General features: G+C 44.1%; 1 protein-coding gene across 2 annotated transcripts; it reads right to left on the bottom strand.

Moving 5' to 3' along the window:
• Positions 1-277: 277 nt before the first annotated feature.
• On the bottom strand, positions 278-27,572 carry Srsf4 (serine and arginine rich splicing factor 4). 2 transcript variants are annotated; one of them, XM_055610759.1, is made up of 6 exons: positions 27,312-27,572; positions 9,287-9,429; positions 8,238-8,350; positions 3,950-4,164; positions 1,897-1,986; positions 278-1,724 (listed from the first exon to the last, which is right to left on the bottom strand). In XM_055610759.1, the coding sequence occupies exons 1-6, from the start codon at positions 27,416-27,418 to the stop codon at positions 929-931; spliced, it is 1,464 nt and encodes a 487-aa protein (XP_055466734.1). In that variant the 5' UTR covers positions 27,419-27,572; the 3' UTR covers positions 278-928. The 2 variants fall into 2 exon arrangements, with proteins under 2 accessions (XP_055466734.1, XP_055466735.1); XM_055610760.1 differs by lacking the exon at positions 27,312-27,572 and adding an exon at positions 13,554-13,591 and having other exon boundaries at positions 279-1,724.
• Between the last annotated feature and the right edge of the window lie 41 nt (positions 27,573-27,613).

Here is a 27,613-nt window from a genome sequence, read left to right as displayed (position 1 = left end):
TCTATGGTGAGAGAGGATCATGGTGGGGGTAGACTCATGACAAGACCGACAAGCACTGAAGAACAAACTGTGAAGAACTCACGGTGATGCTGTTTCCAAATGGCCTCATTCTCCACAGCTTGAGCACAAGCTTCTCAAGAGAACCCCCGAATCACAAACTCTGGGGACTTGCCTTCATTTTGCTGGGCGAGAAAGTCCTTTGGGAAGTATTGCTTCCCTCCAAAGGAAAAACATCAGGACAGATGACACATCAGGAAATGCAACTTAGATTCAAGCACGGTAAAATTTTGTCAAGCAAAAATAGTCTTTATTCAAATTTAATGGAAACAGGGGTCACTATACTTTGCAAGACGGGGAAAAATAAAATTAAAAAAAATTCTTTTCTTTTTTTTTTTTTTAATATAAAACAATATAATCACAATACCAGAATATGGAGCTCTACAGTTTACTTCCTATGGGCTATGCAGGTATCAATTTCTCTTGACTGTGCTATTCACAACGTTGTTAAGTCCAGAAATAGGAAACCAAAGTGGTGGGAGACTGAAGACTTGCACTTTCACTACGTGGCACACATCAAAGGGCATCGATTCAAGGGCAAAACGGTTGAACTCACCACACCTACCTATGCCATCATTCCAGCCTGAGAAGCCGTCCGGTGCCGAGCTCCCTTTAGCCGTGGCCAGGCCTGAAAGCCAAGGTGTCTGGATGTCCTACTGTGAGTAAAGGGAGGATTGAGGAACTGCTTTTCAGTGGAGCGGGAAGGCCTGGCGCCGGAAGGCGGTACCGAGGAAGCACTGAGATTGAACAACTGGAGACACACCATAGGGGAGTTAAAGGTACAGCAGTGACGGTGTTCTACTTCACTCTTGTGCTACGGCTACCAACATGTACAAAAGACTTCTCGGCAGTTCCAGTGTGGCATAGCCAGTTAGGACCTTGAGTGGGACCTGGATCTAGACCGGGAGGGCGACCTGGAAGCAGACCTGGATGGAGACTTGGACCGAGAGCGTGTTTTTGAAGCCGACTTTGACCTGGAGCGCGACTCTGCCGGGAGACTAGGTTTGGATTTGGAAGTGGATCTTGACCTGGCCCGAGGCTCTGGATTGGGGCCGACACTCTCATTTTCAGCCCGGCTTTCCCTCTGGCCAGACTCTGCCTTGGCATGTTCGCGCTCCTTTGATACTGAGCGGGACGGTGACCGGGAATGGTCGGTGTCCTCCTTCTTTTTCTTGCTGCTGCTGCTGACCTTGCTGTCGCGCTTGCTGCTATGTTTCCGGCTGCGTTCACTCTTGCTGCGGCTCCGACTTCGACTTTCTTCCCTGCTTCTCTTCCTGCCCTTCCGCTTGTCCTTGCTTTTGCTGCGGCTCCGGCTCCGACTGCCCCCTTTGCTCCGGCTTCGGCTCCGGCTCTTGAGCAGGTTCTTCTCCTGGCTGTGACTTCTGCTCACGCTCCTTCGCTTCTCCCCCTCTGCTCTCCTCTCCTGGCTCCTGCTCCGACTTTTACTGTCACGACGGCTGGGGCTACGGCTCTTGCCTTTGCCAGCGCTGTCGTTGTTCTGGAGCTTGTCTTCTGCGTGGTCTTTACTCTTACTTCGGCTCTTGTCCAGGCTGCGGCTGCGGCTCTTGTTGTCTTTGCTGGGGCTCCGGCTTTTCTCCTTTTTGCTGCGGCTGCGACTCTGGCTCTGACTGCGGCTGCGGCTCTTGCTGCGGGAGTGGGAACCTGACCTGAAAGACACAGGTGCTGGGTGAGTGACAGGTGACTGGACACTCTGCAAGTGAGGAAATGAAGAGGCACAGGGTATGTGGGACACAATATTTGTGGAAGAAGGGTAAGGACAGCTTTTTGGACCCTCAACTCCAGCACCGGGAGGACGAGTCTGGGAGGCCGCAGGCTCACCTGGATCGGGAGCGGCTCTTTGAATGGCTGCTTTTGCTGCTGCCACTTCGGCTTCTGCTCTTCCGGGAATGTCTGCTTCGAGAGCGAGACCTATGGAGAGAGAGAGAGAAACATCTAACTTTTTTGAGACAAGGTCTCATTAACCATGCGTGGCCTAGAACTTGCTAGGTAGACCAGGCTAGCCTGAACTCACAGAAATCCTCCTGCTTCTACCTCTTGAGTCCTGGGATTAAAGGTGTGTACAACCACACACTGGTTAGAAAAAAAAAATGCACACAAGGAGCTAGAGATTTGCTCAGTGGTTAATATCACTTGTTCTTGCAGAGGACCTGGGTCAAATTCCCAGCAACAACATGGTAGCTCACAGCTGTGTGTAACTCCAGCCCCAGGGAATCTGATACCAAGGCCTCTTCTAGCCTTGGCAGGTACCAGGTATACATACAATACAGATATACATCCAGGAAAAACACCCCCACACACAAAATTTTAACTATGTAAAAGACTGTCTGGAGTCAACAAAGACATTCCTTTCATCAAAAAACATCTGTTCCAGTTGGGCATAGTGGTGCATGCTTGTAACCCCAGCACTAGAGTCACAGACAACCTTCTGCTACATGACCGAGCTGGATCCTGGCTAGGAAACAATCCAGCAAAAAGACAACCATGGAGCAATCAGTTAAATATGAATATGGCGTAGATATTTGGTGAAGACACAATTATGTATTATTTTGGGGACATTTAGGTTAGTGCTATGACTTATTATGTCTTTTCACATGCAACGTAAACATACAGCATGTAAGCTGGGCATGGTGGCACATGCCTGTGATCCCAGCACTTGGGAAGGCAGAGGCAGGTGGATTGCTGTTAGTTTGAGGCCAGCCTGGTCTACAAATCGAGTCTAGGACAGCCAAGGCTACACAGAAACTGTCTCAGAAAACAACCCCAAAAACTTATAGTATGTAATACAAAGGAAAGAAACAAGGCAGAATAGTCCGGCAAACACACCCACAAACGGGTCTTTCAACTTTTAGATTTGAAAGTGACCACAAGGAAAGGTATGAGGAAGCAGTAAAGTGCTTTCACATGAAAAGCAAACAGAGACAAAAAGCCCGGAGACTGAAGACTCAGGGCTTCTGAGGATAGCTGTAGGAATCCACCTGAGTACTAAGACCCTCCCCCTCATCCCAAGACACCGAAGGATCACCACTGTTCCTTCTGGACACTCCTCAGCACAGTTAACACTCATACAGATGCTACTTACGCTGTGACAGGAGTTAGGTACAGAGCACTAGTAATGCTATATAGTCTTGCTGAAATATGGCACCTGATGTTGTAAGCCCTAGCCTTGAGTTCACAGGAAATAAGCAGGTACCACACAGCATGCAATTTGAATATCTAAACTGTGAAAAAACTCAACACAAATGTGTGTAAAGTTGCAGTGTCTCTACCAACACTCATCCTCACCTCAGGTCTTTATGAAAGGTCTTTCTGCTAGAAAGACATAGCCCTGTTTCTCCAGCACCTCTAGCTTTATGAATTCTGCCTCTGTGGGGGTCCTTACTGGTGGTCTCTATTCCTCCTGCCTTTTCCTTTTTTCTGGTTTTTTGAGACAGGGTTTCTCTGTATAGCCCTGGCTGTCCTAGAACTCAGAGATCCACCTGCCTCTGCCTCCCGAGCACAGGGACTAAAGGCGTGCGCCACCACCACCCGGCTTCTACTCAGGGTTAGTGTTAAGCTGCTCATCAGGAAGAGTAAGCACAGGTGCCCTTGGCCACACCTGCTTCCAGCCCAGTTTATGACTCAGCTCTCCAGAAGAAAGGTGAGAGGCCACTGAGTCCTGTCTCGAAAAAAGGACTTTACTTCTATTTGTATTTGTGATCAAAGAGGTCAGGGTTTCACAAATAAACTGTTCGGTTCAAAGTTCTGAGTTACTGAAGCACATGGAATCATGCTATGAGAAGCTAACAAAAGAGAACAGGAGTGGGCTGTACACGCTGACTAGTGTGTCCTGTATCACTGTAGCGTGCCCTGACTCACACTATGTCAAGAGTACCTTGAGTGACTGCGGCTTCTGGAGTAAGACCGGCGCCGTCTAGAACCTGGCTTGTCTTCAACTAATCTGATTTTTCTGCCGTTGACTTCGGTTCCATCCAACTTCTCCAAAGCTCTTTTCATATCAGAGTAAGACACAAATTCAATCACCCCTTCGTTTTTGCGTCCCTTGTGAGCATCTGCATACGTCACTTCTCCGGCCTGACGCATGTAATCCTAAAGAAAAAAATACAAGTTGAAGTACAGAAGGCAAGTAGCTCTGGTGCAAGAGGCAAAAAACAATCCATGTCCCTTTCACAGCCACAGACCTCTGTCCCCATTCTCTCTCAGGAGTCAGTATGGTCTGGTCAAAGAGCAGAACCAGACTTGATGGGGAACAAAGGGAAGTTTGCTAAGTGATAAGAATGAATCTGGATAAGAGATATAAGGCCTGGGCTACTTCCCAGCATTAGTATGTAAGATACATTTTTTATTTTTCAACACAAGAGTTTCCCTGTGTAGCCTTGGCTGTCCTAGAACTTGCTCTGTAGACCAGGCTGGCTTCAAACTCACAGATCTCTACCTGCCTCTGCCTCCGTGAGTGCTGGGATTAAAGGTGTGTGTCACCAACATCTGGCTATGGCTAGTATTTTTTTACACCTAAGTCCCTTTAGACTTTTTTTTTTTTTTTTTTTAAGATTTAATTATTATTTATATAGCATTCTGCCTACATGTGTGACTGGAGGCAAGAAGAGGGCACCAGATCTCATTATAGATGGTTGTGAGCCACCCCGTAGTTCCTGGGAATTGAACTCAGGATCTTTAAGAACAGCCAATGCTCTTAACCTCTGAGCCATCTCTCCAGGACCCCCATTAGACTTTTAAAATAAAAATTTGTTAATAATTCTAACACGGCCTGGTGATGCAGGCCTGTGATTCTAGCTACTCAGGAGAGTCAATTCCAGGCCTGCATAAACTAAAGAGTTCAAGGCCAGCGTAAGCAACTTAAGAGTTAACTTCAAGAAAAAGAAAAGAACATTTAAGAACAGTGATGTAGGCCTTTAATCCCAGCACTCAGAAGGCAGAGGCAAGGGATGTCTAATGAGCTCAAGGCCAGCCTGTTCTACACAGCGAGACCCTGTCTAAACATTCTTCGTGCCCTGCACAAAAAGGGAAAGAGGGCTGGGTATATAGTTCTGAGGTCTACTGCTCAACATGTGCAAGGTTCAATTTCTAGTGCAAAAAGAAACTTATTTTAAATAAAATTACATTAAAACTCCATTTTATAGCTGAGGAACAGAGGTAAGGGACTTGCTAAAGTCAAACAAATGGTAGGGAGTATGCGGCAGAGAAACCAAATCTTCAGTATCCATTATCCTCATTTTCCTAAGAGTGAAACTGCCCAGGCACAGAAGCAAAGCCAACTAAGGACTTTGCTAACATGACCAAAGAAAACACCAATACCTTCGATACTCCACGTAGCCACATGCCAGAAGAGCTGGTTTCCCTTTTCTTTTCTGTGTGTTGAGTGTTTTGCCCTCATCTATGCCGGGGCACCATACGCATGTGGTGCCAGCAGAGGCCAGAGGGGAGCACTGGATGCCACGGAAGCGAGTCACAGGTGGCTGTGAGCAGCCATGTGGATGCTAGAACTGAACCTGTCCTGAGAGTAGCCAGTGCTCTGAACTCCAGCCCTATATTTTCATCTTTAATTATGTGTACACGTGTGTTCTGTCAGTGGGAATGTACATGTGTTTATAGCTGCCCATGGAAGCTGTTCAGTCCCTAGAACGGAAGTTATCGGTGGTAGTAAGCCTCCAGACTGGAGTGCTGGGAACTGAATTTAGATTTTCTGGAAGAAGAACAAGCATTTTTAACTGCTAAATTATCCTTCCAGCCCCCAGTATAGGTTTATAATTGCTAAGACATCTCTCTAGTCCCATCTCTCCAGCCTTTTATGCCAGGCTGTTATCAACTCATGGAAATCTGTCTGCCTCAGCCTCTGACTCCCAAGTTCTGGGATATAAGGTGGCACATACCATAAGCTTTTCTGTACCTCACTTTTGTTAATCTCAACGTTGTTGGGAGCAAATCTGAAAAAGATCCTTTAGGATAAAATGGCCAGGCAGTGTCTTTAATCCCAGCACCGAGGAGGCAGAGGCAGAAAGATCTCTGAGTTTAAGGCTAGCCTGGTCTACAGAGTGAGTTCCAAGACAGCTAAATCTACAGATAGACACTTGTTTTTGAAAAACAAACAAAAAAGAAAACATGAATGTAAAAGATTTGTCGTTAACTACTTTTCTCAACTCATTAATTTTGGTTTAAAAAAGAAACAGAACAGGCTGAAGAGGTGGCTCAGAGGTTAAGAGCACTGGCTGCGCTTCCAGAGGTCCTGAGTTCAATTCCCAGCACCCACATGGTGACTCACAACCATCTATAATGAGATCTTGTGCCCTCTTCTGGCGTGCAGGTGTACACTCAGGCAGAACATTGTATACATAATAAAACAATTTTAAAAATAAAAATAAACAGAACATGTCCTTCATTTGTTCAAAGACCATAGGCTCAAGGCACTACTCAGCAAGTTTTCTTCCCTATCAAGATTACCAATACTGTTTTCAAGAAGCAAACTAAAGCATCCTGGATGGCCACAGCAGCACGAGAAAGAATATATCTTCTTTATTCTTGTGGTGCTGTTTCAGTCCAGAGCCTTATGCTTGCTAGCCTGGTAAGTGCCCATGCCCACCACCAAGCTACAGCCCAACCCAACCCTGGGTCTTTTATTATTATTATTTAATGTGCATTGGTGTTTTGCCTGCATGCATGTTTGTGCGAGTATGTCAGTTCCCCTGCAACTGGAGTTATAGACAGTTATGAGCTGCCACATGGGTGTTGGGAACTGAGTCTGGATCCTTTGGAAAGCTCTTCATCTGTCCAGTCCTCCCCATCCGCACATATTCCAGGTCTTAGACTTTTTGACACAAAAACTCTTTCAGAATAAAATTTTCTTTCCTTCCTTCCTTTTCTGAGCAAGATCTCACTATGTAGTCATGGCTGGCCTGAAACTCATTATGTAGCTCAGTCTGGCCTCCAACTTAGAGCTCTGCTTGCCTCTGCCTCCCAAGTGTTGGGATTAAAGATGTACACCACTAACCCATAATAAAAATGTTTTGAAAGATGGGACACTCCCAACCCCTTTCTGGTGTAATACAAGTTTCTTTAAAAACTCAGTTATGTTATGTAAATATGTTTTTGTTTTAATTCCAAGTGTGGGATTTTAGTTGGGCTTTAGTTTGCCCACAGCTGATAACTGTCACATGTGGGGTGTGGTCATTGCCAGCTGGTAAGGGCCTGCCTTGTACAGCACAAAGAGGGGCATGGTCTAGGGCTCTGAGGATATAAACATGAGAGACCAGAGAGAAAAAGTGTGGCAAGTGGCAGTTTGAAGCAGACAGACAGAGAGAAATGCTCTGGGTGCAGAGGCTTGGAGGAGATTGCTGGCTGCATTTTCTGTTGATGGAGATTGGTGTAGCCCTAAAAGAACTCATTGACCATAAACGCCAGGAGAAATAAAAGGGTCTTCGGCCCCTTTCCTTAATAACCTTTTCTCTCCTATGTAGGGCTGAGAGATTGGAAGGGAGGCAGAGGCCTAAACACCTCAAATAAAACAGTTTAAAATTGAGCTACATTTTTGAGACAAGGTTTCACCTCTGAAACTTACCATGTAGCCCTAGCTGGCCTCAAATTAATGATCTTCCCATCTCAACTGTGCACATCACTACTACCTGACTGAGAAACAAATCTTAGCCAGGCTCAATGGTGCAGCCTGTAATCCCAGCACGCTGGGAGGCAGAGGCAGGCAAGATCTCTTTGAGTTCAAGGCCAGCCTGGTCTACAAAGTGAGCCCAGGACAGCCAAGGCTACACAGAGAAACCCTGTCTTGAGACAATGAGGGGGGGGAGGAACAAATCTTATAACAGAACACAGGCTAGACAGACCCACTGTGTGGAAGGACACTGGAAGCTCAAAGTCTGTAACGTTCCAGCTCAGGTTTACAGAAATATGGCGAAGTGGAAAATTCCATCTAATACAAACAATTTCTGGGAGCAGCTGGCCTCCACATATGTAAAGCATGAGTGAAGTTTTAATGTCTCCTGCACTCCCTGTAGGAACTTTGTCCGGAGAACTGGCTAATGCTCTGGTAGTTTTCAAGTATGTAAGTCCTTACATGGTGAATGTCTCATAAATATACCTGTTTCCTACTCTCACCCATGCCCAGCCTTAGCTGAGAAAGTTAAGAAGGCTCAAACCTTTAGGTCTTGCCAGCTGCACCGACTTGACAAATTCTCCACAATAAGCCTGTATTCTGTTCGAGTAGGAGGACCATATTTATCTCGACCACTTCTTCGATAACCATATCCACCTTTAGGTCCAAACAGACAAGATTATATAGTGTTAGAAGTAATGACACAGCACTCTTACAATATGTAACTTAATCCCTCCTCTCCAAACAACAGCCTATGTATTTTCACTATAGCCTCACCTTTAATTCTAAAGTTTAAACAAGAAAATTCAGTAAGTTATAGGAGCACACATTCACCAATTAATATTTGTATTTTAAATTAGTATGTGTAAATTAAGGAATGACAATTTTAACAATTTAGGAAAAGCAAAATTATTAAATCAGTCACTATTATTCCCCATGGTGATTAAAATTTGTGAATATTTTATATGAAGAAAAAAAAAATGGAGGGCTGGAGAGATGGCTCAGTGGTTAAGAGCACTGTCTGCTCTTCCAAAGGTCATGAGTTCAATTCCCAGCAACCACATGGTGGCTCACAACCATCTATAATATGAACTGATTCCCTTTCTGGCAGGTGTATACATAAAATAAATAAATCTTAAAAAAAAAAAAAAAAAGACTTTATTAAAAAAAAATGTAGGCACCTTTTCAGTTAACCTCATCTGTATCTAAGAGATCCTCACCACCCAGGTCTAATGGAGTATGACTGTGGGCACTGCATGGCTTCCTATCTTTGGTCATCCAAGGGCCACCCATGAAAAGGTAACCAAGGTCAGCAAATGGAACAGTCATCTTAGCCTCAAAGACTTTTAATTAAAATTGAGGTCTCTGTTAAATATATGTCTAATTGCATTACAGAGGAAAACAAAAACATCATTAATCATGATAAACTATTAAATTCATGCCATCGAGAATTAAAATTTATTTGTACTTCCGTATTTTAAACGATATAATCTCACAGAAATAGCCTAAATATCATTACCTTTAAATAAAACATAAAAATTAGCATTTTAAACAAAGGCATATATTACTGATATATATCCTTCAAATGCTTACTGCGTCCAGAGCCGTAACTGCCATCCCGACGTGGGCCTCGGGCATGCTCAACAATGACTCGCTCACCACAGAGGTCTTTGCCATTCAGTTCATAAACAGCATCATCTGCATCACGCAGATCATCAAACTCCACAAAACCATACCTACAAGAGAGCAAACAAAACCTGGTTGGCACCACTGGCATGCAGCTTCACTAACGTGTCAGAAATCAACGAGGTTCATGCTTAGCACAGGCTGGGGGTTGCAAACTAAGGGCCAACTTTCTCTTTTCTGTAGCCCAAACCTCCTTGTTTTGTGCCAACAGGCAACTGCAGGAGTCGGATGGCTGTGTAATGTTTAGCAGGAAGCAGCAGCAAATTCTTCCAAGGGCTGCTTGGTTTAAGGAATCAAAACTCTCAACTTCACGGGACTCAATCTGTGCCGTTTCACCCTCTTGCAGCTTTACAAGTGGTGTCCTAGGTGCAGCTGGGCCTCCACTGATGTACTGTTTTATTAACTGGTAAATCATGTTCAAAGTAAAGCAGCTAAGTCACAATATCTTAAGTCTCTTTTGTCAAAAGATTTTTTTCCCAAAGTTCCTATTTTCCTACCTAAACAAATTAGTCACAAATGAATTAACTATTCTAGAAATTACTAGCAAAACAACATCGGGAGCTATTTATTTCCCCGTGGGATTCCAAGTTCATTCCCATGATGTCTGAATAGGCTGGCGTGATCTACACACAACTGTACAAGCTTCTTTGTATTGTATTACTAGGTATTTCCGAGCAGAGATATAGTGGTTCGATGCATGTGGGGGAAACCCTTTCCACCCCCAAATCCTTTTAATGCCTGCTACAGACTAGTTTGTTAAGCAAAGTGCAGAATCTGTAAAATACTTATAAGCAAGGTTAAACTCCCCTGAATGAACGTTTGGTCTATGAAAGGCCTGCTTTGTGAGCACTTTCTGTATTTTAAAACCATAATCATCCTTCGGAACCTGCCACACCACAAAGGAGTTGCAAGCCAATTCTTTAGACTCATACAAGCCTGTACACACAGGCAAATGGTGTTCCTCTGTGCTTAAACGCACTGACACCGGACACTCGCCATAACACTTGCCAGGGACAACAGCGGCAAAAAATCCTCACGAGTATTTTTTTGCAGGGATGGTAGTTAGGCAGAGGTTCACACTGGAACCCTGGCTGGCTTTGAACTTCCCACTCAACCCAGTTCAGCTTCTTGAATTTGTAATGTACTAGGTAAACATGTCAAGTGAGATTTCAGAATTGCCAAAATTCAGCTTTACTAAAGAGTTCTTTCCAAACAAGCATCTCAAGGTGATACTGGTTGAGGAGAGCTCATTTTTTTAAACCACTTAAAAAAATTTTTTTTTTGTACGTGAACATCATGTCTCCTGTGTGAAACTCAGAGGACAACTTGTGGGAGTTGGTTCTCCTCTTCTACCATGTGGGTCCCAAGGTTGAACTCAGGTGGTCAGCCTTGGCAGAAAGTGCCTATTCCCACTGAGCTATCTTGGTGGCCCTCCTTTTGTTTTAGTTATTATTATTATTATTTTAGTGCTGAAATGTCTGAGTGGCATTCAGTCTTTAAGATGCACCATTAAAAACAAAACAAAAAACAACAAAAAACACAACAAAAGAGACACACCTAGTTACTTAACAGGAAGTGTTTTCAGAATACCTGCCCATGTAGCTCTATGGAGTCTTTTAAACAGGCTTCCACAGGGTGGAATTAGGAGCAGCTTAAGAATGGTCTTGAGCAAGCATGCTGTTCCATTTGTCAAGGCAAATAAAATAAAGCCTTCCTAACCACCCACTATGTTTAAATCTGCCTCAGTCACTAAAAAACCTGAATGGATACTACACTGTTGCTGCCTTTTCCCTTCCTAGGTAAAATGAGTTACCAGGGAGGTGATCATTTAACAGAGATTATTATTATTATTTTGCTTTGTTTTTTGAGACAAGGTCTCACTATATAGCCCTGGTTGGCCTTGGACTCATAGAGATCCACCTGCCTCCAGTGCTGGGATTAAAGGCATGAGCCACCAGACTTGGCAAGGTAGTTTTTTGTTTTTTAAAGCAGATTAAAAAGACAAAACAAAACAATCCCAACATTACTTTACTTTGGCTTTGTTTAGATCTATTTAGAGAGATCATAAAAATACCAAAAAGAACAAAGTGTGGTTGGTTCTTTCTGTAACTGTGCAGACCAGTCCTGGACCTGCTCTGCTCACAGCATCGCTGCCCTTGGCACCAGGTGAGAAGTAGACACCAAGCACAAGAAGGATGGGCAAGAGAACACTTGCCACGGGCCCGAGGAGATGGCTTTCTCTCTAAGTGGTACCCATTGGCTCAGTAGCAATGATGAGAAATGACTTAGTGTGAGGTCACAACAGTACCAACTCCTAAAGACAAATACATTACAAGAAAAAAAAAATTCCCCACACAGTTAAGGTTTATAACCACAAATCACAGAATCACAAAATCAAGACTAAACTTTGCAGGGCAACTGAGGCAGGAAGCCCAGCTGCAGTGGGCTCAGTGAGGTTTCAGCTTAGACTACACATGATGCAGCTCCCCCGTGACCTTTCAGAGAAAGCCATGACAGCCTGTTCAGGAGAAGCACAGTCAAGAAGGCCAGTAGTCTCTACAACTGAGGCTGAAGCAAGATGAAGCAATTTGTGATGCCAGAAGAAAATGGCTCCTGTAATCTTTCCTAATATTTCCTTCTAAAAACTCCCCAGGGGGTCATTTAGTAGCCATTATTTGACTAAGTTAAAAGAGCTGACTTAAGGTCCAATTTATTTCACAGGAAAACGTCAGTGACTCCTCTGTGAAATGCTTAAAAATCCATCTAGAGCATGTTAACGGCAAAGTTCGGATTAAAGATCAAACCAGGCACCGGATTATCACTTTTCTCTGCCCTTGGCATGCTGAACAGAATTGAAACCACAATAATACCACAGAAAAAAGCAGAAATGCTGGGGAATTCCTGTTCTGGAGATGGATCAGACACTGGGTTAGGTGTTTCTACTGAAACGCTCTCTACTCAGCTTTGCTTTCTGCAAGCAGGCCCAGAGAACTAGCTCTGAATAGGCAGCAGCCTGGGTAACAGTGATAAAAATGTCATCTAGTATTATTCATTAAACAGGCTCTTATTTTAAACAATGTGACTTTATTTAATATTTATAGCACTCAAGAGCCAAGCACCAGTAACTGTTTCACAAATGAGAAACTGAGGCACAAAATTAAAGAACTCTCATCAGGGCTGTAGTGCAGAGCCCTGACTCACATCTTCTTAGATGGTGAGTAAGCCCTAGGTTGGCTGCCAACTGCATATTTAATGTGGTTTTTTTTTGTTGTTGTTGTTTTCTGGTGCTTAATTGTCATGTAAGAGGGCATACTATTACAACTAAAGTTTGTCCCAACCTAAAAGTATGATAAATGTTAAAATCTGCACTCCTTTGGCATAAGGATAAATAATTTAAAACTTTCAAAATTGGGCAGGTGTAGTCTAAGAGAGATAGCATCAGAGGTCAGGGATAAATTTAAAGTTTTATTGTCTAAGATATCTGTGGGCCCCAAATTAGTTTTAAACATCTTAGCAGTTCCTCAGCTGAATTTTCTCATCTTCAAAAAGCAAATCTTTCTTGGTATCAGTGATTCTTAAAAACCAACCTGCACCCCTCTTCTTTAATAAATGGTTTTGTTTTTGTGTTGGTCACCCCCCAACACACACGCATGTGCGCGCACATGTGCGCGCACACACATACACACACACTTTCTCTGTGTAGTCCTAGCTCCCACTCTGTAAATCAGGCTGGCCTTGAACTCAAGAGATCCCCCTGCTCTGCTTTCCAAGTGCTGGGATAAAAGATTATGCTACCACTGGATGGCTAATGTATTTTTAAATTTAAATATTAACTTGAACACTATCCCCTTTGTACTTTACAGCAAATGACACGAAACTGACCTATTCTCAAAAAACAAACCAACAACAAAGCTCTTTGGAAATTTTCTGTCCAGGTAGGGTGGATCTGAAACATGCATGTGACTTTATCACATGACATGGCACCTGGTGAGACCTGTAAGCCTCACAAAACACAGCTTGGACATACACATTTCTCTGATTTTACCTATATACCTGCTGCTGCTGTATTAAGAGAATTGTTAGGAGATTCTAGCATGGGAATGATGAGTGTGAGGGAACTGGGGAGGAGGAACTTAAGTGCAGGCCCTATGTAGCAGAGACTAAAAACTCATACCTCTGAGGGAGGCAGTATTCCATGCTTCCCTTCTGCTATGTGTAAGCACTCACTCACAAACAAAAACCCATTTCTTCAATGTTTCTTCTACTGTCTCTTCCCAAAGTGTTTTCCTCTGGTCTTGGTATATCCTGACAAATACAGTCAAAAGAGTGAGTGGGGAAAGAGAGAGCCAGGATCACTTTCTCCTTTAAAAAAGTGAGCTTTCTGACTCTGAAACAAGTCCAGTGGGTACCTGGACAGCAATAAAGCAAAGCCACATGGCGCCTATGGCGGCTCAGATCTTTGGTCCATTCTTAACTCTGTGCAATGCTCTAGTCTTCCTCATGCACAGCTCATCTACTGCTCAGGTTATTGGTCAAACTGAAAAAGCACAACCGGAATGACATGTTTTCAATCCAAAGCCCCTTCAGATGTCCATTTTAGAAATGCTAATTGCATTTCTTGCAAAAGAGTTACTCCCCAAGTTCACACTGACCCCAGTACTTATAAATATCAAAGGTCCTGAGCACCACCAGGTCTGCCTTGTCCTTTATGCCTTATCAAAGAGGATGCTGCTTATCTCATCCTCTTCACAATGGCTTAGGGCTGCCTGTCTTCCGAACACCCTCCTTCATCAAGGAGACTAAGAACAGGCCTAGGGAAAAATGATAAGCATGGCTGGCTTGGAGATGAGCTAGCTACTCAATTGGCTAACTGAGCAGGTGAGAGGGTGCTGCCGGGGAGTGGATACGAAGAGCAGGGAAAGCAAGCCTCCATGCGTAACTGTGGACACCCACCAACGCTGCTTACCGAGGAGCATGCCTCGGACGGTCTCTCAATAGGAAAATGTGCCCGTTTCCACAGTGGATCTCTGCTCACCTTTGTCCTAAAACTGTGCCACATGCTTTTCTTTGTATGTGGACATGACAGTCCTCAGCCAACCATCAGCAGGATGTGAGTTTTGCTTTCCCAATGTGGTGAGCCATTCCCACATTCACTCATTTTCCTTGTAAGAACCGAACCTCTCCATGGCTGGTCAGGATTAGGGATGTTGCTGTAGCCAAGGAAAAATTTTCATCTGTTGAAGTAAACCCACAGGGTGGCTTGAACCCTCAATCTAGAGCCAGTAGCACTGTATTTTGAGGGCAGAGCCCTTAAATCTGCCCTGAAAGAAATGGTATTCAGTGAACAGGAATCAAACAGCTTTCAACGCACTCAGTAGATCCTACGCTTCAACCAACTTGGGTCTTCAGAGGTGAAAAGGGCACATGACAGGACAGTAAAGAGTAATTCTTGCTAGCTGCATCAAGCGCACAGAAACCTGTAGAACAGTTGGCTGTAGAACAGCCAACTCTCGTGCTCAGGTGAGGCCAACTTGTGAGAAGCTTGTGAATGAGAACAGTGTAACTGCCCAATTCCATAGGTCTGCAGCATTCCAGGGCACCAGCAGCCAGGCCCTCACAGCACATTAACGAGTGTCACATTTATTGCTCAGCATCAGTGGTCATGGGTGTGAGCGAACTTCTGCAGTGACTGAGGGAGTTTTCAAACCCACAGTGGCAAGCTGCTGCTCCAGGAGCAGGTTCCTGAGACCCTTTCCTATTCTGAGACAGGAAGGAGGCTGCTCTTGGCTTTCTGCCCTCCCTTTCTTTAGTCTCAGAGGAGGGAGGGCCATCAAGGCCACCCAGAGAAGGTGGAAGACTTACCCGTGCTCACTCAGTAGCAGAGCTGGGGTGCGACTTCAGGGCTCACCATTACCCAGCCTGGGGCTCTTTCACGTCGGCAAACTGGCAGTCCCGCACACCAAGAGCTCTCTGATTAGAGCTGGTGTGGATTCCTGGTCTGCAGACGGTTGGCCACAGCTCAGTCTGCACTTGATCTTCCCCCACCTTCAAAGAAGAAGACCTACCTCATGATCGCTCTCCTCCAGAGCCCCTCACCTTATTCACTCCCCAAAACCTTGCAATCATTTCTGACTACTCTCCTCTGGTTATCTACTGCATCTATTGTCAAGTTCAAGAATTTTCTCTTTGTGCTGGGTCCTTGGGACTGTTTCTGTCTGATCACATTCCAGACTACAGCTATTTTCACTCAAGCGACTTTTCTTTATACTGTAGTGAGGAAAGCCAGCAGCTAAATTACTCTCTTGCTTAGAAGTCTAAGCCTCCTAACATCTTTATGTCCTTCTAAACACCTTGGCTACACAAGCCAAATCCTTTCAGCTCTCTTGCGGCTGAGAAGCATCTCTTTCAGGAAGCCTCAGCGCCTTGAGTGCCTGATGTTCACCCAGCCATTTCTCTAGCACTTCCGTCAGTTTTATGTCCTACAAGGCTATGCTTTTCTTTTCAAGCCTTGTCTCTTTTGTTTGTGCTTATCTTGCTACTTAGTTATGAGGGCTTTCATGTAACAAAGGCTAGCATCTGTTGGGTATTTAGCACAGCATTCGGCTCATAGTAAAGAAATATTTTTTATTGTCTATAATATTTCCTTTGTTGCCCACAGTAAATGTAAAAAGTGAATTATTACTTTTCACTCACAATGAGATAACTAAGGCTTGGAGAGGCTAGGTAGCTTTTTCAGTCAGGGAGCTTCTACAGGGAGGAGCTGGAGGTGAACCCAGGCTCCAGACTCTGGAATCCCAGCTTTAAGCCTCAGATCCCCAAGCCTTTGAAAGGCAGATGGCTTCTCCTGTTCTCCCACAGTCCCGAATAGAATCTTTTCTATTTAATAAGCACTGCTGCTTGACTTAACCATAATCTAACCTCAGAAAAGCCAGGTGGTAGCAGTTTTTGATACAGCAGGGTGAAGTCTCCAGAGAAAAAGGACACTGGTCTCAGGGTAGGGTGAAGCACTCTAAGCTGGGGCATGAGACAACCAGGTTACTTTCACTCTTGTCTTTTGGTTCCCATTAGCCAGTGTCAGCCATCTGGTCCTTCCGAAAACATGTGTGGGTTCAGAACATAACAGACTAGAAGAATAGAGGAAAAATAAGATTATTCTGTGCAATCTCCATTCTGGAGGTCCCGCATCAACCCCTGTAGTTTCTGTCTTTGCTTCTAAGGCTCAGCAAAAATTTTATCAGTATAAAGATACTTGGACCTAATTGTGGTGATATCAGTGATCACCAATGATAATACTTAAGGATACATTTAATTAGTTCTGTAAATGAATGGTGATTGGGACCAAAATATTTGTATTTATAGATGAATATTAAGAGAAAAAAAAATGGGCCAGAAGTCAAATACTAGGTTTACAGACTTCCAAAGCAATGGATGATACCCAGCTGAGATCTGACTTAGCTGTGATTCAATCCAAGCTATTCCACCCACTACAACTCCTATCTTTCTGTCTTGCTATGTGTCCAGCATTACAGGAAGTATACATTACTTAGTCTTCCCAACTCTGAGGTCTATGGTCATCTCCAAAACAGAGTAGTTAAGACTGGGAGCTGCCACCGCTGGGTCTCTGGCCAGATGCAAGATTCCTCAAACTCAGAACCTGACCTAGAGCCCACACCTTAGCCCACAGCCCATCAGACTCAATGGGAAGGATTCCTTAACAAGAGAACCTGAGAAAACAGGGGCTCCAGGGATACAGGCATAAAAAGACAAATGCCCACATGCTGCCCACAGCTACAAGCACAGTAAAGGTAGAGACACCAATCCTGTAACTGGAGCATGTAAATACTACTAAGTTGCAAATATTTATTTTTTACTAAGCCACTAGTGGAAAGAAAAAATAACTATAAAATTTTCAACAGTTCAAGGGCTCTGATCTCAATGGATTAATCTACCAGTGAGCTTATAATGTGATGGAATTATTAGGAAATAGTGTAAACTTTTGTGGGTGTGCCATAATTTGGAGGACACAGGTCACAGTGTTTTGGGGGAGATTTACAGGCCCTTTCTGGTTTCTCTGCCTGCCTTTTGATCATCACAAGGTGAGCGGTCTTCACCACCACAGACTCCAGTTGACAAGACATTCTCCTTAACAAAGGTCCATAGAGAAACCAGCTGAGCATGACCAAAACCTTTAAAATGGCAAGCCAAAACACGCCTTTATTCTATTAAGTTCATTTGCTCAGGTATTCAGTCATAGCAATGAAAAAAATGACTAACATGAAGTAAACCAATTGATGGAAAAAAAAAAACAAAAAAAAAAACCTAATGATAATGGTCAAGTCTCCAGGTTTGTTTTGATTTTTAGCTGGAAACCGAACCCACAGCCTTAAGGCTCGCTAGGCAGGTACTCCACCACTGAGTTAAATTTTCAACCTAAGCCCGGGGTCTTAAACCCCACTGCAGATACCAGACCATCTCTGAGGGAATATTCACATACGGAGGCTTAAAAAAAAATTGGAACAATCATTATAAAAAAGAAAACTTACTCCAGAATAAGTACTTTTTAAGTATTACTTTGTAATTGTTGAGACTATCTACCAAGTCACTTCCATCACCCTAAACTGTTTATAAAAAACAAACTCAGCACGCTCCTAGTGGTTCGGCTCGGTGGTGCAAGGCCCTGGGATTGTGTAGCCCTGGCTGTCCTAAAGTCTGCAGAACTGGCCTTGATTGCAGAGATTCACCTGCCTCTGCCTCTGCCTCCTGAGCATGCAGATTAAAGGCTAGTCCACAGCCAGCCTTGAAACTACATTGTTATGGAGCTGAGTCTGCTAAACTGCTTTACTGGGCTCTTGCCTTATTCTTAGTTTAGGAAATGGGACAACTAGAAAACACCACAAACCATTTAGTTTATGGACCAAACTATACTAACTCTAACCTCCCTATCACAACTAAATAGTTCTTTTAAAGTAAAGATTTTGCTTTTTCTTAGGAGAGTTTGAGGCGGCTGGGGCCTGCAATTACACCTGTGTCTCTTTCAACCTTCTGACACTTAAAAAGTCTCATGAAGCTCAAACCACAAACTAAAAACAAGTTTACAGAACTCATTATTATCAATTCAGAACACATCTCATGAGACACAAATTAACACACATCACCATGTCCACAATGCCCACTCACCAAAACAAATATCTACTCAGCGAACAGTGACAAGGATATACTCAATGAACAGTGCTACCCAAATCCACACTAAAGCCATACAAAGCTGTTTCACCCCTCTAAACAGCAGAGGAACCAGGACTGTCAGGTGCTAAGGTTCATAAAGTTCGTGCCTCGGGAACCACCTTGGCTGGGTTTACATGCTGTTCTTAACTGCCCCGAGTGGCAGACTATTCTTTTTCACTTCAGTTTTGTTAAAGATGCCAATGTCATGCTATTTCTTGGAGGTATAGTTTCCCCCACTGGCCATTTCATTATTTTCACAAAAATTTCAAGTTCTATTGCTTCACTGCACCACATGATACACGTCCCGAGTCTTGACCACTGGCTGGGCTACTTTCAAAGCTCCCTCAGTCCTCCTCTCTCCTCAAGTCCCTTCTGGCATTAGCTGTCTTCAGCTATCACCTCTAGCCTGGGACTTTCACCTCAGCCCAGAAAAGTTATCCAGGGCCTTGCCTTAAAATGTAGCTATGCAAATCCAGAGCCCACTCTGTCCCTTCACTTGAAGGATATTCTAAGATCAGAGGCTGGAGCATTGGCAAAACACTGAAAACGTCACACATCCTACTCCAGGCAGCCATGACAGCCCTAGGAGGGCTAACCACTCCCTACCCATTCTCTATCCAAGACCAACATTTTAAAAAGTACAACCTGTCCCACTTTAGGTTTGTCAGTTTATTAGAAGACTCTACAAAGACCAGAGGGTAAACAGGCCACGGAGCCCAGATTCCTCTGCAGACAGGAAAGAATCAACAGGAGAGAAGCCTGACTGTTACTGCAATGCCACGGCTGGTGTGTGAATAAAATGATCTGCAGTTTCCAGAGCTTCCAAAACTTCATCCTGTGTTCTTGGCTGGTCACATGCCTCAGTCCATATTAGCACAAACCAGGGATACTACTGCTTTGATATAATCGGGTGAAATACAAACTATACAGCTAGTGAGATGGGACAGCAGACAAAGGTGTCTGTCACCAAGCCTGACAACCTGAGCTGAATCCTGGGAAACCACAAGGTAGAAAGAGAACTGACTCCAGCAAGTTTCCTGTGATTTCCACACCATGGCATGCCCCAACCCCACAAATGGATTAAAAAACAAAACAAAACAAAACAAAAAAAAACATACAAATGCAAGCAGTCGATATTTTCTACAGTTTTTAGAGCTGAGTGTTAGCTCACACATTTATAAGTACTGCTCCCAGTATTCTCAGATATGCAGAGCACTCGTCTGAGAATGCAACATACAATTTTCTGTGTAAGTTACCTAGAAGCATACCAAATCTCCAAGAACCCAAACCTCATGTACTATCCAATCAACATCCTATGTTTGTGGAGCCATCTCAAAGAGAAAAGGAGGAACAAGACACTAAATGAAATGTCTTGACCACGTAACGTTTATTCACAGGAGTATGGCCCCCAAGAAGAGAACTTGAGCCAAGGTAATTTATGTAAAAATATTTAGATATAATTTAAAGTATAGTCTTGTACTGATTTCTTAGAAAAGTTTAAATCTCCTATGTTTTGGGGGAAAAAGTAACATAATAAAATTGATTGCATCTGTAATAGTTACACAAATACAAAAACAATGTCAGAACATTACTTCATCCAGGGTCCCGTCCTTTTTTTTTTTTTTTTTTTAAAGATGAGGTCTCACATGGTCCCAGCTGTCCTCAAATTCCCTGAGCAGCCAAAGATGAGTTTGTTGTATTTCTGATTCTGTTGCTTCCACCTCCCAAGTGCTGGGATTACAAGCGCATGCCACTACACCTGACTAACTTTGTGGTTTTGAGATAAGGTACCCCCACCCCCAACCCTTTCCTTTTCTTTCTTTCTGAGAAAGACTGGCCTTCAACTCCTGGGCTCAAGGGATCCCCAGCGTACCAGTAGACAACACCATGTCCAGCTTCAGGCAGCAAAGCTGTTAACCACTGCCAGGGCTCAATGCCGGTGGGACGGCAATGATGTGTGTATTCTTGGTCCCTGCTGGAGTTCTTGTAACTGGTATGGTTCTTTTTGTTTTTAAGACATGGTCTTATTATGTGGTGCTGTCTGTCCTGAAACCCAGATATCTGCTTGCTTCTACCCACTGGGATTAAAAGTACATACCACCATACATTAAGAGCTTTGTGTGTTCGTTTCCTCTGGGACTAATGAATTTTGCTCCATGAAATATGTCTAAACACCCAATGCAAAAAAAAAAAAAAAAAAAAAACAAACAAAAAAACCCTTTCATGCATGTGACATCCAATACAGGGTTATTTGTTAACAGCCAGAATTAGGGGACAACCTAAGGGGGATGGCTAGGTAAAGCACACCTCAGCTAGACAAGGAATTTTAGGCAATCAACAGTGGAGATTTCAATATAACAAGAGAAAGTACATGTGACAAAGCGGAAAAAGTGGCACACAACATGGAAATGTACCTCAGTTGGTGTTTGCTTAGCATGCATGGAGCTCTAGGTTTGATCCCAGCACTGCATAAAATGGGTAAGGTGGAGCACATACAGAATCCCAGCACTTGGGAGAGGTAAGAATATCAGAAAATCAGGGTCACTCTTGGCTACATAGTGGGCTTGAGGCCAGCCCTGACAACAAGGAACAGGGTCTAGCTGCAATATGTAGTCCAGACTGGCCTTGAACACACAATCACTTTGACTCAGCCCTCTAAATATTAGGATCACCATAGCATGTCATCAAAAAGCCTCAAAATGCCTATTACACCTCCTTTCTAGTATTTTACATTGTCTGAATTACCTAGTTGTACATATTCTCTAAGTCAGAAGTTGCTTTGTAAAGTTCTTAACTCTGGTAGATAAATGGAAAAAAAAATAAAATAAAACCACAGTGCTTAAAACAGTGTAATAAAGTTTAGTTGACAATTCAGAAAACAGAGTTCTTAAACAAGAGGTAAAAATATCATTTGGGACTGGAGAAATGGCTCAGCAGTTACTAATACTGGCTGCTTTTCCAGACGACCTAGGTTCAATTCCCAGTACAACATAATGGCTCACAACCGTCTGTAACACCATTTCCAGGAGCTCTCACTGTTTCTTTTGGTACCAGACACCCATGTTGCATTCATACATGTAAGGAAAACACCCATAAGCATAAAATTGAACAAAACAAAACTTAACGGTATAGAAATCAAGGGCTCCCAAAAAACAAAAACAAACATGGATTCTTATTTTTACACCCAAATCCTTAAAAAGTGTAAAAACTTTTACATAAAGAATATTTTCCATTGGGCATGGTGGTACACACAATCCCAGCACCCAGGGTGGCAGAGGGAGGCAGATCTCTGTGAGTGCAAGACCAACTCCATCTACAAAGTGAGCCCAGGACAGCCAAGTCTTCTTGGAAAACAAAACAAAACAAAACAAAAAAACACCAACCAACCAAAAGAATACTTTCCAGTGCTACATATGCATAAGACAGTGAAAACTAAAAAGTATCTTCTAACCTAGCTTTAATTACATACATTAAACACAATTTATACGTAGCAATTCTGTATAATCATTACAGTTAGATTACAGAGGTTGGAGGTGTAGCTCAGTGGTAGAGTGACTTGCCTACCATGCATGGAGCCTGAGATTGGACCCCTAGCACAACACCATACATCATACGTTGCTGGAGTTAGAGAATATTCACAAAGACAGACCAGGCTTTTAGGCAAACAATGTGCCACCTAAACCCAAATTCATTGGAAGTGGGGGGTGGGAGGGAAGAGGGAAAAGACAAGAAATGTATGCCTGTATAGCTGGGCACGGGAGCACATGCCTTTAATCCTGGCTCTCAGACAGCAGAGATAGGTGGGCCTGTGAGTACAAGGCCAGCCATGGAGATCCTGTCTCAAAAAAACAATGAGTGAAAGGAAGAAAGGAATGTATGTGTGAAAGACGCAGATGCAACAAAAAGTCAAACCATGTGCCCCAAATGCAGACAGAATCATCTCTGGAGGACCTTTGTCCTCCGTCCTCTATTAAAAAAAGTTAAACATGTTAAACTGTCAAAATAGGAAATACACTGTATTTAAGAAAAAGTAAAATATGAATAAAGAATCTTTTGCTTGCTTGTTTTACTTTTTTGAAACAGGGTGTCCAGGGCACCTCTGTATTCTAGGCTGTCTAGAGATCTGCCTGCCTCTGCCTCCCAAGTGCTGGGATTAAAGGCATATGCCACCACCACATGACTTAAAAACAAAACAAACAAAAAAAAAACAACACAAAACTTTTGTTAACTTCATGTATAAAGCTGTTCAAGTATTCCTTAACAAAGTGATTCTCTTGGTAGGTAAGCATTAAGTCAACACAGAGCCAAATTCCTAACCAGACTCAAATGCTTGAGAGATACAAGTTCAAGCAGAACACTACTTTTAAGGCTGGCAGATAGCCTATGGTAAGGAGAGGGGTACTGGGGCTTCGTTAAGGGAAAGAGTAGCCTTCTGTCATCTTTAAATAGAAACATTTACCTGCCATTTGGCAGTGGCTCAACTCACCAGAAATCTGTAACCTGGAATATTGGCTCAACTAGACCTCTTTCACCCTCCCTCTAAAGAACAAGCTCCTGAGGCAGCTTCAGTCCATGGAGAAATGCCTGCGTAGTTCTGGGGGGTGGCAGAGAAAGTCCTCTCATCAAATAAGGCCTACTGGTAGGGATGAGGAAACACAATAAAGACTTAACTCACTGAAAGAAATTTTTAAAACTCACACACCCTGGGCTCCATACCAATTTCATTTTAAACAAAACCTATCCAGTAATACTGGAAATTAAAACCCACACCCACACCCACCCACCCACACCAGTAATCCTGGCAACTCAGGAGGGAAAGGCAGGCATAGATCTCTGTGAGTTCGAGGCCAGCCTGTTATATAAAGCGAGTCCAAGACAGCCAAGGCTACACGGATAGACACTGTCTCGAAAAACCAAAACCAAACCAACCAATCAACCACCACCACCAATTTAAAGTTTAATCAAACTCTAGCCATCTACCATTTCACTTCACATCAAATATAGGTGCTGACATTTACAGCTCACTATTACTTTACGACTTTAGTCAGCTAAAAAAAGTAAACCTCAATGATTTGAGAACTTATTCTTCTATTAAGAAGGTAAATGACCTAAGGATGTAGTAAGTTTTACTCAAAAAATTGAAAGACCTGGACTGAAATTACAACAAGTTTGTGGCAAGAGAGATTTTTTTGTACATAAAAACAAAAAGTCTACACATTACAACAAGTGATTTATTAATAAAAAGAAAATCTACACACTCCACATGTAATCAAAGTCAACAAAACCTACCATAAAGCTGACAGACTAGAAAAAGACACTAGTAGTTTTGTCTCCTTGACAAATTCTCAGAATTCCCCCTGGTCCACTCTTGTCCACATTGGCAACAGATGGATTATCAGGCAGGTAGGAATGCAATCAGGAATGGTCAATGTGGCCCCAGGGAGATTTGCATCATCACACTTGTAGTCCCCAGAAGAACCACCTGTTCCCAAGTTCTTTAAAACAGAGGCAGGCAACGTAATGTTGAACAGCTTCTTCCCAAGATCCAAAGAGAAGCCACAAAATCCTTTCCTGGACATTTAATCTTTATTTTCTAAGTATAAAGTATGTTACTCCTTAACTAATTCTCAATTTTACCCACAACCATCTGCCAACACCTAAAATATCTCACCTTAACAAATGTGTACTCTCTAGTAGTTCTTTAAAGCCCCATTAATCCAAAATCTTTTCTAAGAGTTTCAGTCCAGAAGTGTTCAAAGACTCTTCCTGGTGGAAAATCTACCACCATCCCAGGCTGAAGATGAAAGACAGCCATAGCTACATTTGCCTCTTGCTCTCCTGCTTCCTTTCAGCCTCTATCTCTACCACCTTTCTTCTTCCCTGAGGTCCCTTTCCTCCGTAATGATTGAACGATGCTAGGTCATACTGTACAGAATTAATGTCTGTCCCATGTCTTTAAATCTCAGAAATGACTTTCCATTCCTTATTTCAACCCTGATCTACAATGATGGGTCTCACGCACATCACCCATTATTTGGCAATATAAGAATCAGATTCCTAGAAGACTCAGGCAGTTAAAGTTCTGAGCGTTGTCTCTCCTTTGAAGCACTCTCCTGAGTGGTTCTGTGCTTCCCTCAGAGCCTTTAAATTCTAGCCATGATTTAAAATTTAGTATAAAGCTTTTTTCTTTTAACTCTTTTTATATTAAATTTACTTTTCATGTATGGGCGTTTTGCCTGCATGTATATATGTGCACCACATGCCTGCCTAGTACTCAAGGAGGCCAGAAGGTGTCAGATTCCCAGGGACTGAGTACAGCTGTGAGGTGCCTTGCAGGTGCTAAGATTTGAACCCAGGTCCTCTGGAAAAACAGCCAGTGCTCCCAACCATAGAGTCATCTCTTCAGACCCTACTGTAAAACTCTTCTGTTTTTTTGCTCCCCTGGCCCTGTCCTCCAGACAACGTTTTCTGTGTTAACTAACAGAACCCTGGCTGTGTTGGACTCGCTTTGTAGACCAGGCTGGCTTTGAACCCAGAGATTCCCATGCCTCCTCCAGAGTGCTAAGGACTAAAGGCATGTGCCGCCTTGAATAGATGGCGTAAAACTCAATAGCTGTTTCTGCTTTGGTGTTAAATTTCTAGTTTGAGCAAAGTTAGATTTTTTTCTTATAATTTGTCCGTACTGAACCAAATCTTCAGCAATCCCAACATAATGTTTTTCTGGACACTTCTCTATCTTCATTTCAAGTCCTAGTAAATCCACACTTTGAAACTCATTTAAGAAAAAAAAATATTCTGGGCCAGAGAAGTTGCTATTCTTCCAAGAGGTGGGTTCAATTTTCAGCACCCACATGGCAGTTCACAACTGCCTGTAACTCTAGTTCCAGGGGATCTGACAGTCTCACACAGACATACACTCAGGCAAAACATCAATGCACATAAAATAATAAAAAAAGAAAATAAATTTTAGTAAACTATTCCACATTTCACTGTCTGGGTTTTAAGTGAGAACAAGCATCCCTTGATTCAAAATGCATGCCTTCATAACAGTTTAGTCAGGAACAGAACAGTTCTGTCTCCTCCTTCAATTCATGCAGTACAGCTGTGGGCATCCTGTTGGTGCTTTAGCAATACATCTGATCGAGTTACCTTTTTAAACTCTCACCAACATCCTAAGAAAATAGACCTCATCAATATACTGCTATCAAACACTAACAGGCTAAGATGCTTCTTAATGACACTAGTGCAGCGGAGGGCAAAAGCTTCGTAATTATTCTGTCCTTTCTATTCCACGTGAATGAGAAAACAGATTCAGAGAAACCAAGTCACTTGCTCAAAGAAACTTAAATTGAGGGCCCAGGATTTGACTCAGACTTATCTGGCTTCCAAAATCCATGTTTTCCACTACAAAAGTTATTCTGTCAACTTACTTGGAGGGTCAGGGGCTGGGAGAAGCGGGAGTTTAATCTCTCACATGTAAGATAAGCACCACAAAAAACAATCCTCTCTTACATCATCTGATACGTTCTGTAAGAACTATAAGTTCACCGAACAAAATAAAAAACTGTCTAAGACTTTTATGAGAATCCAGTATGCCAACATTTTATCGAAGCAAGGAGATTCTTCTAAGTGTCAATTCGAAGTCCAGACAGTTTTGAGAACGTCCCAAAACTGATGGCTCACACACAACTCATACTAAGGTGTATTTCTTCTCAAATGTTAGTTAATAGCGGTCTCATTGGACCAACCACAAAAGACCAAACAAAACAAACAAGCAAGCAACAAAGACAACAAACCCAAGGCTTAGTGCCTCCAATGCCGTCCCGGTGCTTTTCGCCGTTCAAGACCTACCTACAATTCCTCAGCTGCCAAGCAAAAGATGCTCGTATCTTCTCCAGGCCTAACAACTCATCCGTCTCCCCTGAACCTGGTAGCCTCCGCTAGCCCTGTTTCGCCAAAGCAGATTAGGAATACAAGCCCAGACCATACGGGGGAAGCCGTTCAGTAGGCAATTTCGAGATGTGTCTCCACCTGCACCAGCGGTCACCCACTCAACGAATCCTACGACAGCAGTCATTTTCTGGCAAGCTGGAGAGCCGAAACCACAACGTGGAAACTCTATAAAGACTCCCCCAAGACAACGAGCTAGGGCTTTAATTTACTCTCGTAAAGGAGCGGGCAAAGCTTTTAGCGCCGCAAGACAATACTTTCGAAACTATCATCACTACACTACTCAAATTAGACTCTCCCGCCCAAAAGAGTGGGGCACACGGAAAAGCCAGAGCTCCTGTCCCGGGAAACACGCGCCGGGAATCCTCTGGCGCGTCCGGCCGGGGACCACGGAGAAGGGAGCCGGAAACCTCGTCTGCTCCCAGCAGCCCCGGAGCGGGAAAGGCCCGTCTCTCCCCGGAGACGAAGCAGGGCCTCGCTTCGGAGGCGCAGCGAGGGAAACCCAGGCCTGCCCGGCGCCCGGAGCCCCAGCCCAACCCGGGCCGCCGTCCCCATTATCCCGCCACCACCCCCGCCCGCGCAGGCGCAGTGGGAGCCGGGCCTACCCGCGCCCCCGAGGCGCCGCCGCCATGGCGGAGCGGAGGAGGCCGGCGGCGGCTTAGCGCCCAGCGAGCGCCGCGCTCGCGTCCCCGCGGCCTCCCAGCCACCACCGCCGCCGCCCCGTCAGCCCCCCGGCCGGCCCCTCCGCCGCCCTCCTCACCCGTTCTTCAGATCCACCTCCAGGATCTTCCCGTAGCCCTTAAAGAAGCGCTCCACATCGCGCTCCCGGGCCTGGTAGCTCAGGCGGCCGATGTACACCCGCGGCATCCCGGCGGCGGCTCCTGGCCCCGGGTCCCCTCAGGCGGCGGCCGGCGAAGGGAATGCGCGGCGGCGGCGGTAACGGGCGGGCGGCGGGACGGACGCAGCCGAAGCCCGGCGACGTACGCGAGCACGCAGCTCGAGAACGCGCGCCCCCGCGGCGTTCCCTGCCCCCCCCCCGGGCGGAGAGGGAACGGGAGAGAG

The sequence above is a fragment of the Psammomys obesus genome, unplaced genomic scaffold (assembly GCF_907164565.1).
Source record: "Psammomys obesus unplaced genomic scaffold, mPsaObe1.curated_primary_1811, whole genome shotgun sequence".
Classification (NCBI taxonomy): Eukaryota; Metazoa; Chordata; class Mammalia; order Rodentia; family Muridae; genus Psammomys; species Psammomys obesus.
The sequence above is the reverse complement of the archived record's forward strand: the minus strand, read 5'-3'. Positions and strand labels throughout refer to the sequence as shown.

Bases quoted from the DNA above. Each gene is read 5' to 3' on its own strand.
- Srsf4 (XM_055610759.1), bottom strand. From the start codon at position 27,418: ATGCCGCGGGTGTACATCGGCCGCCTGAGCTACCAGGCCCGGGAGCGC. The intron at 9,430-27,311 runs GTGAGGAGGGCG...GCTCTCTTGTAG, and splicing joins GAGGTGGATCTGAAGAACGG to GTATGGTTTTGTGGAGTTTG. The intron at 8,351-9,286 runs GTAAGCATTTGA...TTGGACCTAAAG, and splicing joins CAGTTACGGCTCTGGACGCA to GTGGATATGGTTATCGAAGA.